The sequence below is a fragment of the Ammospiza nelsoni genome, chromosome 5, assembly GCF_027579445.1.
Source record: "Ammospiza nelsoni isolate bAmmNel1 chromosome 5, bAmmNel1.pri, whole genome shotgun sequence".
Classification (NCBI taxonomy): domain Eukaryota; kingdom Metazoa; phylum Chordata; class Aves; order Passeriformes; family Passerellidae; genus Ammospiza; species Ammospiza nelsoni.
This window is the reverse complement of record NC_080637.1, coordinates 51,122,581-51,138,058: the sequence shown is the minus strand read 5'-3', so window position 1 is coordinate 51,138,058 and position 15,478 is coordinate 51,122,581. Positions and strand designations below refer to the sequence as shown.

The 15,478-nt window shown below is 37.8% G+C and overlaps 1 protein-coding gene across 1 annotated transcript in view; it reads left to right on the top strand.

Moving 5' to 3' along the window:
- NCF4 (neutrophil cytosolic factor 4) overlaps positions 1-15,478 on the top strand; it is a 37,003-nt gene that overhangs the window by 7,740 nt on the left and 13,785 nt on the right. Inside the window, exon 2 of the mRNA XM_059473181.1 lies at positions 1,368-1,496. Coding sequence (XP_059329164.1) covers positions 1,368-1,496 — 129 coding nt within the window. The remainder of the gene's footprint in view (positions 1-1,367; positions 1,497-15,478) is intronic.

Here is a 15,478-nt window from a genome sequence, read left to right as displayed (position 1 = left end):
TACTAATTTTAATTTCCTCTTCAATGGCCTATTCTTGGCTTTGCCTGAGGGAAGTCTGTATTCCAAGGATCTAAGCTCAGTGGTTCCATTTTTACTGATTTTTCCATTCCTCTGATAATTGTCTCAAAAGCTGAAGATAGCAAATAGCTGCAAGAGATACCCCAGAGGTAAGAAATAGGTCACTACTAGTCCATGCTACCAGTGGGCTTTGGGGACTCCCCAGCTTGTATTGCAAATGGTGTGGAAAAGAAAGTGAGATGTCTCACCCAGAGGGGATAATACAAATAAAAACCCAGAGATAGGTGTAAACCCCTGGTGAGAGTTAGGCTCAAATTACCAAAGAAGAAAAAAGCAAGTGCTGAAAGAGTAGGTCTGTGTATCATAACACCTCCTAGCAACTTCAAATGGATATTTACAGCAGGAAAAAAAGCTGTTAGTCCCAGTGGGAAACCCTGACCCCAAGGTTAAGAGAATGGAAACAGTTGGTTTTCTTTACAACAGACACTTGTGGGTATCAGACATTTGTCATAATTGACACTTGGGTGGTGTTCACACTGGGATGGATAAGCCCCATGTAATTATTACCACAGGGGTTATATTCCAGAAAAACTAGCACAGCAGAAAGATGGTTTCATTACTTATTCCTATTTATACTAGGCTGCTGGTAGGAGAGCAGTCATAGTATTTAGATCAGGGTAAACAGCTTTTGGGGAAATTGGACTTTAGTTTTAGCAGCTGGAATCCTATGGTAACCCAAATTTTGATACTCATTCTTTGATTAATCTGTTGGGGTTTTTTTTATTTTTTCTTATTTTTTTCTAATTTTTTCCTTTCTTTTTCTTGTCTTTTTTTCCTTAAAAATAATTAATGCACTTGTAATTAATTTCAAAGATATTAATACCCAGTGAGATGGATTTAAAAGTCAAAGGTTTGTAAAGGTGTCATGGGTTACCATGGGTTAACCCATGCTGTTAATTTGGGTTAACACATCCCAAATGTAAATTGCTAGATAAAGAAGTCTATAACTATTACCAGAACAGGAGCACTCTGGTGTCAGCTGTTTATTTATTGTCAATATTTAATTAGAAAACAGTTCTTCCATTTACACAATTGGTAAATGAGATATCTTCTTAAGTTAAAGTGATGATTTGAATCCAGCTAAGGTGAATGACAGTAAAAAAAAAGTCATTATTCTGAAATGCTGTTTCAGTCACTCTAATGAAATGAGTTGAACAGCATCAGTACAGTTGTTAATAAACAAATACACACAAAACGATCTTATTTGCACTAAAAGAATATCTCCATGTTGTTCATGGTCTGAATCTGACCCAAACGCTGAATTCTCCTGTGCTTTTACTTCTCTATAGCTTTAGGTTGCCTAAATGGAAGGCTACAGGAAGGAAATCTCTGCTCTGGCTACCTGTTCTAAACTTAAGAGAATGGACAGACATTCAAGTGTTAGCTCATCCAGCAGCACTCACCTGGGATCCCCTCAGGTAAATGTCAAATTGAAAATTTGAATTTATCTCTTGTAAAATCCTTATCCTCTGTGTTCAGGAGAAAAAAAAACATTAAAGAAAGAGTCACAGGTGTACTCCTAAGGGAAGTATATTTCCCCTGCCATTTCCACTGTATCTCAACTTAAAATTTCCTTTTAGATATTCCTTCTGATAATCATCACATTGTTAATAATTTTATGTATGGGGTTTTCTTTATTTTCCTATGAAAGTGAAAAGGTTTATTCCTACTACTTAAAAATTATTTGCAAAAAGGAAATAGATTTATTGGACTAACCATTTTTATAGAAACTTATGGTTTTTTATATTTTGCACATCTGAGGATCTGAATTGATCCTCATCATGGGCATATTTTTTTTGCTTGGTTGTTTGTATTGTTTTTCCTTCTGCAAAAGGTTCACGGTGGCAATCTCTTGCAGAAATCATCCTATTGCAGGGCCTTTTTGAATTCCTGTTTTGAAAGTTTGTGTATATGCCTTGTGTAGGTAAGAGAAGTTGTAATCTAGAAGTAGAGCATCAGTGCATTTGGTAGAGATGCATCATCACTTTAGGCTCAGGCTTTGGTATTTTGATGGTTGTTTGTAAGAGGCAATAGCCTTCCAAGCCTTTTGAGTTTTGATCTCACTGGACACAGAAGCTTTTGTCTTGAAGAAGAATGAGATATTTCAGAAAATTGATCATTAATAACTAGCTTGTGGATGTTGCAGAGACTTGTAAGACACAAGTGATGTGCTGGTTGGCAGCATTTTGCCTCTGAAATTTATAATCTCAGTTCTTTTTTCTGCACTTCTGTTGACAATTATGCTCTGTAATTTGTGAAGGAAAAAGCAAATACCAGGGCATACTAAAAACCTTGTTGATCTCAGAGGTAATGTGCTTCTATGTCTTCTGTTACTGTGGCCTGGCTGCCCAAGGACTTTCTCCTGTTAAAGGGCAGGCAAGTGAAACACCAACAAATCAACTATTTACATGAGACTACACAGTATACTGGCACAAGAAATTGCATGTTACATCCTGTCCTGGGGTGGTATCATCCAAAATGGACCATCCTTTTCTTTTTGATGACAAGTATAGCTTGTGACAGCAGTTGCACTTGGGTGGAGCAAAGAGATCATTCCTTTCACACAGAGGATTTGTTTGTTACTTGACTCCTTCTTTACTACCATATTCACCCTGTTTATTGCACAGAACATTGTCTCTTTTCAGCTGGGCTTCTTTCACCCCTTCTAAATAGAACTAGATTTGTTCCAATTATTAACATTATTCATAAGCCTGTATTCATAAGCATATTGAAAAAATGCTTAAAGCTGTGTTCACAAGAGACAGGGGGAGGAGTGGGGCTCTTCCTTCTCCCAGGAGAGCAAAAGTTTGCTAATGCCCCGTGAGGGAATGACAGATGATTCCTCTCTCTGGTTATACATGCTCTAAATCCTTGCCACGGTTTTTCTCCAGCAATGAGGAGACAGATGCTACTGTAACAGCACAGAACTTGTGCAAATCCCTTACAAAGACCTTTATTACTGCTCTAAGTAAAACCAAGAGACTTGCTTAACCTTTCATACTATTTTTAGATAAGCTTACGTTTCTGAAGGATGTATTTGACTGCCTTTCATGGTTTTGGCTAGTTTTCTGTTGGTTTCTTTCCCTTTTCTTTTAGTGTGATATGGGAGGATGAAGGTGTGATAAAGTGTCTCTTTCTCTGAGCTGTTGTGTTGGTATTTGTTAACCTGACATTTTGTGTGATGTGCCCAATTCCCTTCCTAGCAGTTTCTAGTAGCCATGGGAATAAAGACAGCAGAAATCACACTTTTCACAGACAATTTCTCTCCTGAAATAAACCCCCAAACTGGTGTGAGAGATAGACAAATGATTTGTGAGCAAATCTTTGATTTGGCCTCAGGCTAAATGCTATGAAGTCTTGGGAGAGGAAGTTTGTTTTTATTTCACCAGTTTAATGTAACCTGGTTTGCAAGAATTGCTTTTACATCCAGAGAGCTGCAGTTTCAACTCAGATGTCTTTTGAGGATCTGAGGATCTTCTGCAGTTGTCATTGAAACTCTTGTAGTGTTTTTAATGGAGATTTCACCATGGTCCTGTTCTAGAGCTTTTTTCAGGAACTGCAATGTGATGGGGATCAATTAGTAGCACTGAATAATTACTTTGCAGAGAGAAGGCCAGTTGGTTAGGAGTTGCATTGACACCATAAATCTATGTAGGTACTGATCTCTTGTTAGATATCAGTGACTGATGAAAACTACTGGTGTTTTAGATTGTAATCTAAAAGCAAAACCAGGTAGAAGATTTGTCTCTTATGCTGTTTTTTCTTAAGCATCCGTATTCTATGCACGTGCTTTTTTATTGTTTATAAGAAAGAGTACATACTGGACTGTCATATTATGTTTTTTTTTTTGTGGTTTTGTTTTGAGGGGTTTTTTGTTGTTGTGGTGTTTGCTTTGGTTTTGGGTTTTTTTAATGTGTGTGTGTATGTAAGGATACATAATTGTCCATCTTCTGACATGGAAGAACCACAGAAGAATACAGTTCTGGAATGAGGAATTATCAAATGTGGTCACCAAAGCTAACCAAGTATTGACATACAAACTTTTAAAGCACTGTGTATTTTATTACTCACTAAGACTAGGAGAAATATCTGTTCTAGTAAGTACTTATGAGTATGTGAGACAAGCAAACAAGGGAATGATTGATTGTGTGAGGATGAAGGCTGGGGAATGGATACATACATGCTGAGAGAGAGAGATGTAGATAAATACCTTTTCACTGTGGGTGTCTCCTGGAACAGATGCCTCAAGCACACCTGCAGCCTTAACCTAAGAGTGAGAGTGTGTGTATGTGTGTGTGTGTGTGTGTATACATTTCTCCTCCCTACATCATCTAGACCTGTAGAGTATGTACCTATGTGAAAAGAGCAAGCGCATACCTGATGCAGAGTTAGATGAAAAGTTGTTTCAATAGCTGAGTTCCTGCTCTTATAAAATCAGGTAAATTGTGGTCATCTTGAAAAATATGTAGAAGCTTTGAGAAACCTATAGAGAAAAACATAGTTCTTCTACATTTTGGTAAGTGGAACATTTGGAACTTTCTGCTCCCCTAAGAGAAGTGCATCTGATACACTGTACAGGGATTTCAAAGTTTAATTTAGCTTAACTCTTGGCTGCAAACAACTGCTGATAAATTTAGTTGGGGGATTTGGGAAGACTAATAGCTCCTTAAAAGGAGCCTGAAGATGAGACAGCAAAACAAAAACATCTGCTAGACTCTCCCTTAGAATGGTAGCACACCATACAGTCATATTTTAGAGAAATAAATAGGTAGGTTTGGGGCAAGAAGTGATTTTTGTAGATATAGACACTTGGAGAAAGAAAGCCAAATGTGTGATTAAGGGAGTTGTTCCCTTTCCAAAGTGAAAGAGAGGCTATCTTGACTGGAATCAGTAGTATACAGCAAACACCCTTCTCCTGTGGTTCTACATAGTCTGCTAGTCCTTTAAAAATAGCCATTGTTGACTTATTTTCCCCATTATGTTTTTTGTTGTTGTTGTTTTTTTAAATAAATTGTCATGTTTGTAAATCTTTGGATTTCCTTGTCAGCATAAATTTAAGTGAACATTCTTAAGCAAGGCTACCACACCTTCTTCAATTTCTCTGTGGTTAGTAAAGTATTAAGCAGTATTTCATATGTCCAGTCAAAATGGAGACTCGAACCAAATGAATACAAGAAAACTCATTCAGGTATTTATTTGGAGAATAGACTTATTGGAAATTACTAGAAGTTTCTCTTCCTAGATGTTCTTTCTCTCTTGTTTTATACTGAATCAAATTTTCTAGATCCCACTGTAAATGAGGCCTTTTATAAGTATTGTATTTAGATGTCTCATAGCAAGAAATTCTTATGCCAAAGGCAGTGTGATCTTGCACTTGGATAAATTAAGGATAAAGTCTTCTTTACCCTTAACTTTTAGACTATGAACAGTCCCTCTGAAGCTAGATTTGGAGTCTAAATGAGAATGAAGTAACTATTTAATGCCTTTTTTTCCTGCCTTCTTCACATAGCCTTCTGCTATCACACAGTTACATTTTTAGTTTTTCTATTGCCCAAAGGCCTCAGAGAGAACTTACATGAGAAAAGGTTCAAAAGAAAGAAGTATTTGAATAATTATTATTCAAACTAAGAGAGAGTCATAATTTGATAACATTTCAATCTGCTTAAAAAGAAATGTCCTTTCATAGAGTGTTTAATTATCTTGTGGGTTTAGCAGCTGGATGGCTATTATTTCAGCAAAGAGTTTATTGAGATTTGCAGAAGGATTATATGTAAAAGCAGAGTGTCTGTTGTTAGCCTAGCTAAATCTGATAGACTTTGAAAGCATAAGACAGTCATCTGTAAGAATGTGAACTGTATTGCCAAGTCAAGCAAGTGTGTTTTGTTTTCAAATTTTTTTGTGTTTTGCAACAACAATTGAAAAGAAAGTATTCAGATTAGAAATACAGGTCTGCTCTGATCAATCAGAATATGGATTCAAGAGGAGATAAATTAACAATTTTTCTAGTATAAAATTTCTGTTATGTTCATAAACTCTTTGTATATTTTCATGATGATGTAGGTGGACTGGTAAGCTCCATGTCTTGCATTCAAAATATGTGAACTGTAACTTTTCTGTAACTGAGACCAAAATGTCACTGACTTTTCAAGTTATATCTCTAAAATGCCAGTTGGAGTTATGTACTTAAGTGAAAGTGTTATTTTCTGTGATTCTTGTTCTCTGAATCAGGTCTATTTATAAAACTCCACAGCCTTTCTGACTGCTCACTAGTTAACAGCCTAAAGAGCCCAATTTCAAGTTGTGTAAATGTTTCTTCATCCTTTGTTTCCCTGTGTCAGCATGCCAGGCATGGTGAATGTTATAACTGTTTTGTTTCTTCTACTAAGACTCTTGATGTCTAAAGGCCACAGCATGAGCAATAAAGAAACTGAGGGCAATGGGAGACAAACTACTAAGGCAAAAGAAAACCCAAAGAAATGTGTTAGTTACTAATAAAATTAGTGCAGGTCTAGTGCTTGTGTGGTGCATAATTTTAGTCTCTCTATTCATTTTCATGGCAGACAGATTTCCCTCCTCCCCCTTTTTGGAGCACTGAATACTTGAAGTGTTAGAGAACATTTGAGGAAGGCTGCTCAAAGGTACTTTACGCATCTCTCAAGCTCTCTTGATTATTTTACAAGTATCATTAATGCAGACCAGGTTTTCCCTGGGATTACCAGGTCAGTTTATAGGTTTCTTGGTCATTCCAAAGCTTCCCCACACACTTGATAGACTTGATGACAAGAGAGCTGACAAAGCAGGTGCAGGCCCAAAGCCAAATAATTAGCTGCTATTTAGGGGAGGTGCCTTGAGGAATTATTTTCCAGCTCAGAGGTTCAAGGCTAGACGGACAAAGGTTGGGATCAATAAAGGAAATAAAAGGTTATGTGAAGAGAAAAGTAAGTTGAGGAGGAAGATGGGCTTGGGGAGGGATGAAAAATTTCACCATTTCCAGGGGAAAATGGTGAGGTGGGAAAAGTTGGTGTTCAAGGAGAAAAGAATTTGCAGATGAATGAGACAGGAAGTATGAGCAAGACATGAAGATCAGTGGATTTCTTCTTCTTTCCAATCTGAGAATATGCATCAATATATTTTACTATGATGTTATTAAAGGTAATGATTTTAGAAGTGTTAATTTTATGGAAAATTGTGGGTTTCATCTCTTTTTTGTTTTTAATAAAAGAAATTTAATTATATAACACCATATCATAGACTGTCTGAAGCGTTCATGGTTGCCAAATGCCTGAGAGATTTTAATTTAGGTCAAGCAGATTGTCTTGGCTGGCCAGTAACTCTGATGGAGGCTTTGGTTGTCTGAAGATAGCATCTGGTATCTGAACATAGAATAAGTAAGGTTAGAAGGGGCCACCAGATGTCATATATGCAATGAATAGCTCAAAGGTGACCTAATATAAAGGGTAGGTTAAACTTGTCTAGTCAAAGTTTGCACATTTCCCATGATAGAGATCCCACAGTCTTTCTAGGCCCCTGTTCCAGTGGCATGTTGAATTATTTTTTCTTATCTCCACTGAGTTTTTTTGCTTGTGCAACTCTCTCTCCTGTCCTTTCATTGTCCGCCTAGGAGAAGAGTCTAGCTGTGTCTGCTCTTTAATTTCACTTTGTTTAGTTGGAGTAAAAATTATATCTCCCTCCCAGTCATTTCCTTTTTAAGCTAAACTAAGTCATTTACTTCAACCTTACCTTGAATATCGTGTGCTCCAGTGTTATATGTCCTTGGTTGAGCTGTATCAGACTGTCACTCTTTGTCTTGTTTTTGAGGGTCCAAAACAAGTGATAGTATTCCAGATACAGCCTGATAAGCATTTACTAGACAAGAAAAATAATTACTCTTGACCTACTGGCTACTGTTCTGCTACTGCAAAAATCCCCAACAAACCAAAGTGGAAGTATAGAGAGAGAAACAAAGGCTAAACAACAAAGATCTATGAAAGAAGAGGAAAAAGCAAGGATCTGAGTAAAACTTAGTCAGCAAAATTGCAACTGTTGTGGATCTGAGACTGTAGTTGTTCTAGGCAGCCATGCAGTCAGACAGTGGAAAAAAGGCTCTGATCTATTACCTATTATGATGCAGAGGTCTTGGCAAGGAATATTACTACCTCAGGGCATCTACAGACTTTCAGGTACCAAGAGAGTATATTCCAGGCAGTTCCCCAGAGGGTAAGGTCAGGATTCATCAGTTTTCCCTTCCTAGCTCCTAATATAAATCATATTGGCATATCTAAGAGATATAATTTATAGCCAGCCTTCTGGGTGGTCAGCTTCACATCTCATAAATTAGATAGCCAGACACATGTGGGTCAAATTTGGAAATGTACTGCATTTCTTTAGAGAAAGGAGAGATTCTTCCCAATTCTTCCTTACATTTGATTGTTTCCACACATCCCTATTTTTACTTTTTATGTTACTCTTTTTGTCAGCTGTGCATTGTCCCTATGTTTTCCCTCATTCCATTGTTTTTCTTCAGTGGAGCATGTTAGTGATTGAAGTAAATCAGTATATGAAGTTATCTGACTTTTATATATAATTTTTGGTTTATCCCACTTCCCAGATGTAGAATAAAGGACTGTGTTCCTCTTCCCAGCCTTCCCTTCCTTGTTCTCTCTCCAGAGGCACATACTTCACAATGAGATGAACTGCAGAGAAAGTTCAAAGAAGGTTCTCTGGGTGTCAAAGATCATGATGCTCTCTTGCAGGTGAACAGCAGAAGATGTCCCAGCTCTTCTCAAATTCTAAAGAAAGATTTAAATTAGTCTCAGATGGGTCTGTGGATTATCATAGCACTCACTGTACAGCAGGGCCTGAGGTCCTTCCTTTTTCTTTTCAGACTAGGTTTGTGCTCGATACTGCTGGTCAAAATAATTATCAGAGAAGAGGCATTAGGGAGGATGATGCTCTACCATCCAAAGAAATCTTTAGGCAGTGCAGATTATTTTTTTAATCCTACAGTCCTCTCACTGTCTGTTTGTGATACAGTCAGGAGAAAGAAGATTGGAGTGGAGAGAATAGAGTAATGTGGGGTGTTCTCCTTCTGGCAATATCAGCGCCAAGGAAGAAGTAAGTAGTATTGAAAATGGATTAATTCAGTAGTGTGGAAGTGATGATCCCACTAAAAGGCACTGGAGGCAAAGAGGGGAGTCTGTTTTTTCTGGTTAGTTAATGGGAAGACATCCAGTTTAATCCCCTAATGAGCACATCAGCCCATCTTTTGAAGGTTACTTGACCATTCTCATTTTAGTAGAATGTATTACAGTAAAGACTATCTCGGTGAGATGCAAAGATGTTAACCAAGATGGGGAGAAAGAGAAAATAGATTCTCTTTCAAATCCTTGATTATAATATTGCAGAAATCAGTTTTTGTACTATCTCATCAGGGCAGTACTGAAAGACCCTTGTGGCCAACAGCCTGATTTAGTTTTAGAGCAGCCAGACACAATCTAATATGGGGAAAAAAAGGGAAAGTGTGCATCTTAAGTTGACTGAGTATTTGCAATTGCTGGCAAATCCACTGGATGCGTCTTCTGACAAACTGGACAGGATGAGCTGGAGATAGATCCCTGATAAATCTAAGAGCCAAAAATTGGCTAAACATCTTGGACAAGTTTGGAAGCTTGTTTCTTGTTTCTTGTTTGGCTCATTTCCTTGTCCCATCCCCCCTTTCTCTGCAGCAGAAGCAGTGTTGAAGGGTGTGCACTCCGTCTGGCAGGCTGTTGGAGGAGTCTCTGGCCTCAAATTACACAGCATGAGAACTCTGTGCACAAAATTAGCAGCAGAGTTCTGTGTATTAGGTGCCAGGGAAAAATGTCACATTCAGCAGAACTCAAGAGGCGAGATGTGGAACAGAAAGAACTGGAACAGGACATCAATCCCCCTCTACCTTTTACTGTTTTTCAGCTGACATATCTGAGAGTGTCATAACCACCTTGTTTGCACTAAGAATTATTTGGGTAGTAAATAGATTTTATTGTATGTCTTAGTCACAGGCATGTTTGATTTTTACTCCCCCCCACCCACTCACCCTTCACTTCCTCCTTTTCCTTTATTTTGAGGTTTTATTTTTGCCTTTTCACAAGGAAAACACTTTCCAATCATGAAAAAGTGCTGTTGCCATACAGTTTTCTGCCCTCTTTTCCACCTACCTGTGTTATGATTCCTGGTGAGAAACCCGCTGTTACGGCACTGCATTCACATCATGCAACAGCTTGTACAAGTTGTTTGTAGTGAAATCTGGAAAAATGAATAAAGTGGTGGCAAATGAATAAAGTGGTGACAAACAGGGCTAAGGCACTAAAGAGAGAGGAGAAGCTACTCAGGAGCTGTGTTCTGTAGATACTAACTCAGTAGCTGCTGTCTCATTCAGAAAAACTATTACAGCATAGGTCATGGTTTGGGGGTGTGTTCTGGCTTCTTCCATACATCAAAGAAGTGGTAAAATTCTTGCCACACCATTGTTAGATTGCCCTGAAGCACATGGGTGAAAGAGGCTGCATTAGTATCTGCATGTGGAGATGGATTGTCAGGAGACAAAATGAGTCATTTGGGTCTGTACATGCACACACATGCACTCACTGTGTTGTCAGAGCAGAATGCTTTTGCAAGACAAAGTTATCAGGCAGTGCTTGTTTAATGTATTCCTCCCCATTCATTCTCCTCATCATGTTGATGTCTGTGCTGTGAGCTGGGCTGAGAAATTGATCTGTGGCTTAAAAAACTGTTTTTACAGCTGGCTTAGTTAGCTGATGTATTTTGCAGGTGTGCCATCCTGCGAGGCAGGAAAAAAGCAAGAGTATGTGAAGACAGAGAATTTCTTAAGCTGTTACTATTTCCATATACTGATTTCTTGAATTCACAGCTTCAAAGTTCTCCGGTACCTTTGTTTGGCTCAGATTATTGAAACAATCCACAAGCACGATGATGCATTCCAAGATTAAATAGCACTCTGGGCAGAAAGTTATTTTTCATTTCCTTTCCTTGTTCTTTTCTGTAGTAGGACAGGCCTGTTGGCTACCTCTGTTTAACATATGTGATAGTTTAGCCACTACAGTCTTTTCTGAAGGTTTGGGAATCTGTTCTAAGGCCTGGCATCAGAGCATTACTGGCACATTTTAAAGAGCAATTTTTTGTATTGTTTTCTGTTTGCACTGCAGGTGATTTTGAGTGCAGATGGGTTGCAAAGTTAATGCAACTAATGGTTAATGGTTCTAGTTTGTCACTTTTTTCCTGATTTTCCCCAAAAATTATACCTCTACTGAGCATTTTTCCTTCTCACCTCCCCCCTCATGAGAAAAGTCTTAGTCAGCCCTATTTTACAGATGGCAAAGCTAGGACAGAAGGAATTACACACAGCAAGGCAGGGGCTGAACTTGCTATGGCAGTTAATTAAGAGGTCTCTTGATCAGACCCAGTTTCACATAAAGAGGCAGCCTTCTGCCTTTTGAGGTATGGGAGACATAAACTCCAGTCTTCCATACTTGAAATGCACAGTTCAGCCACTGATTGGGGATTTAATTGCTTATTGAAATGTTAATTGGTGCATTCATTCCACGAGTTTATCTTTCAAGGAATGAAGGCTGAGATAATAAAAGGCCAGTAGATGAGGCAGCAGGTGAGGCAGGCTGTAAGTATATGTTGTGAGGAATAGATAGAACAGAACTTTGAAAATCACCAGACTTTGCTATTATTGCCTCTCTGTTTGCTACTTGCCTGCCTATCCTAATCTCTTGCCCTCTTGCCTCCTGATTTTATTAAGGAATATTGTCCCAATTTATGAACCATTAGAAAATGAGCCATAAACTCTCTATAAGGAGCAGACTGGGTATTTCTGCACCAGAAAATTGTGCTTCTTTTACTATATAAGTGTATCTTAAGTAGTACAACTCCCCTAGGGTAAAGACAATTATACCAGTGTAAAAGTGCATATCCAAATATAGCTGAGTCCCGAATGAGAAGGTACCTTTGTACCAGTAATAACTAGGTCCACAGCAAGGGACAGATTTATTACCTTACCTTTAGAAACCTGAGGTGACAAAACTGGGAATATAGTAATTTCATAATTCATGTATATTCCTAGGAGACACATAAAACCTTCTTAGGGAGAATTGGCCCACTGAGGTCTTATTTACTGGCCAGTGGTGCCTGTCTCTCTTCACTTTTCAGAAAGCTTCACTTAACTACAGGCACTTATCTAAAGTTCCTAAATAAGGTAAAAAGGAATTTGGTCACAGGATTTCTTCAAATGGATAGGGAAATTAAACTGTTAGGAACAGTGTAGGCTGATTTGAATGCATCACCGTACAAATTTTAGCAAATCCCAACCCTGTTTTGCCATTTGGGGAAGTTCAGTGAAATTTTTTTTGAGTAACTTTAACAGGTCTTTTGAACTTGTGAAATAGATAAAGCAGATTTTTTTTTTGCCTTCAGTAGCAATCACTTACACAAATTTTTGGTTCTCAAGATGATTAGAAGACTTACAAAAACCATCCTGCCACAAAGGTGCACTGCTGCTGTGCACTAAAAGTAGATTTTAAAGTTCTGGAAGGGTGGTTGTAGGCAAAACTCTCTCAGGAGTGCTTGAATGGAGCTTTCCTGCTTCTTTGTCTGCAATGGCGAGTTACCAGATTTTGACATTGGAGAAATTGACTGGAGCACAGGGCTCCACCTCCAGCCCACATCTGTCATGCACAATAGCAGTGACAAGCTCTGCCCTATTTCTTCCTTATTTACCTCTTTTATCCAGGAAGTCATATATGATCTGGATGAAGAAATGTTCCCTTGTTGTTTCCGAGCTTCCATTTTTCTCACTTTGTCTAGTCCTGGGTATCAAATATCCACCTGAGCTCTGCAAGAATAAAATGTCCATTGTTCATGAAGGACATGAACATGTTCTAACTCTTCCATTCTTAGTGATTCTATTCTATCAGGAAGAAATCCTGTATATATTTCAAAGGAAGCAGGTTTATTTTAAAAGAAGAATTGTTTTCCACTGAGACAAAGATCATAATACTGCTTGTGATATTGCTCTGCATAAGAAAAGCTGGAGAGATCTGCCTATTGAACAATGAACTATCAAACCTCAGAATGGTACTGTTGGTTGCCTATTTCAAAAAAAACTGATAACGTCAAAGATTGACATTTTGGTTTGTTGTTGTTTTTTGGTTTGTTGTTGGTTTTTTTTCCCCTGAAATCCTTATTTTGTTCAAGCAGTAGAGGTGAAAAATCCAGGATTCAGATATATGATTTAGTTTGATATTCTGAGAAGAATGTAATTTTAAAAAATGGTGCTCTTTCCTTAAGATTTGGTTCTATAAACCTCTTCCGTGTTGAGTAATAATTTATTCTGGAAAAGACACCATTAAATTCACTGTCAGGAACAGTGGTAGATGCTGACCTTTAAATTTCTTCAGTCCAAGATGGATTATTTAGTTGTGTTTATATCAGCAGGGCATGAAAAGAGTCTTTTTCTGCAAATACCTACTAGCTACTTTTCACCCTAAAAAAGCAATCATGGAAACACTGTCCAGATTTAATTCAAAGAACATTTCTAAATTCTATCCATCCATACTCCTGTGACTTTTTAAATCCCAACATAATGCATGACAGGGAGAATATCCATACATCCAGATGCTATTAATTGAACCATTTTCAAATTAAGAATACAAAACAAATTAGCTCAACCTATGTTCAAGTTCAGAAAGATAGGACAACTTCAGCTTTTTTATTTTTTTTAATTTTTTTTTCAACTGTCCTGAAAGCATATAGGAAAGAAACAGTTTTATTAGTTACCATTGTGCCAACTGTCTCCTAAGGATTTTGTAGCACTACCTGCAAAAGTGCTCCAAAGATTACAGGGCAGACATTAATAGCTTATCAAATGTAACTTTTGTCCAGAAATTTTACAGAACTGTAATTAATTATTCATGAGCTATAATAAAAATAATTGCTAGTTTATACATGGCTGTATTTGAAAATAAGTATTGTAAAAGTCTATTAAAGCATTCCATAAAGCTGGTGGTCTGTGCAAGTATTATTAAAGGAAAATGGAAAAGATCCCCAAACACTTCCCAAATCAGTGTTATTACAGTTGTAGCTCAGTCTCAAGCAACCACAGGAGTCAAGGCATCCAACTGCTAATGATGTGTATGCTACAGAAACAAATATTCCACATATCCTTTGAAAACAATGGGTTGAGTGAAAGTATCTTGAAAGCCAACTCTGCCATATGTGTTTGTATTTGATGTTCAGCTTCCTTGCAGTTATGGCTAAATGTTACTTCCTTTGCAGATTAATCTGTGATGAGATCAGAATCTTTTAACCATATTATTCTTGTTCACTTTCTCGTATCACTTAAAAGATTTATTCTATGGCTGGTGATTGAGCATAAGTACATTGCACTTTTGTAAGATCAGGTGCATCAGAAAGAAGCCATTATTCCATAGAGATAAGCAAAATGATACAGTTGCTGCTGCCCTAGCAGACATGGTATGTAGTGCTGTCACCCAAACTTGATTCAGCTGAGTATTTCTGCTACATTTTTTGGTTGACCTTTTATTGGAGGTTCATGTATCTCTAGTGCTTTGGGACTGCATTCCTATTTCTCACTAGAATTCTTCACTCGCTTTGGTTGTTTGGTTCTAGCCGATACTGTCAGATTTCCAGGGTGCTGTGTATCCTTGTACATGTGTTTTCTAACAACAGGTGCATTGGACAGAAGGCCACAGTTTCACAGCTCACAGGCACGTCCAAAATAATAGAGAAGATTGTGAACTGTGAAGAGGCATATAGTGGTGGCAGCATATGGTCATGATTCAGTCATCTGAGGATTCTCTTAGTAATCTCCTTTAATGAACCAATTTTTGTTTTATATTCCTTGCACTTGGATGAATTCCTGCTTTCTCTTCTCTTGCACATGTATTTGGGTTGGTGCACAGCACCACAATGACCGTGCCAGCCATAGTGTGTAGATGGGTTTTCTCAAAACTGAGAGCTGGCCATGCCAGATGATGAAACTGGGGACTTTCCTAGTGCAGGCATATCTCCTGACATAGGTACTGTTAGGATATCAGTTTTGTAATGGATATTTATTTCATTCATGAAATAATTATTTGAACAGAGAAAGCATGTGTATTTGATTAGAGACAGCCTATTTTCTCAGCCCAAATAATAGAAATTGCTATTTCTACTATAGTAGCACAATAGTAGAAATGGAAAGAAAGTATGTGGTAGTTGAGGCACTGATTTGGCACAGAAGAACGTGGCAAAACAGTGTTTCCAATCTTAGTCTCACAGTCTTGGTGATCCCTCAAAAAAATCAGTTATCCACTCATCTGAGGTAGAAATCTGCCTT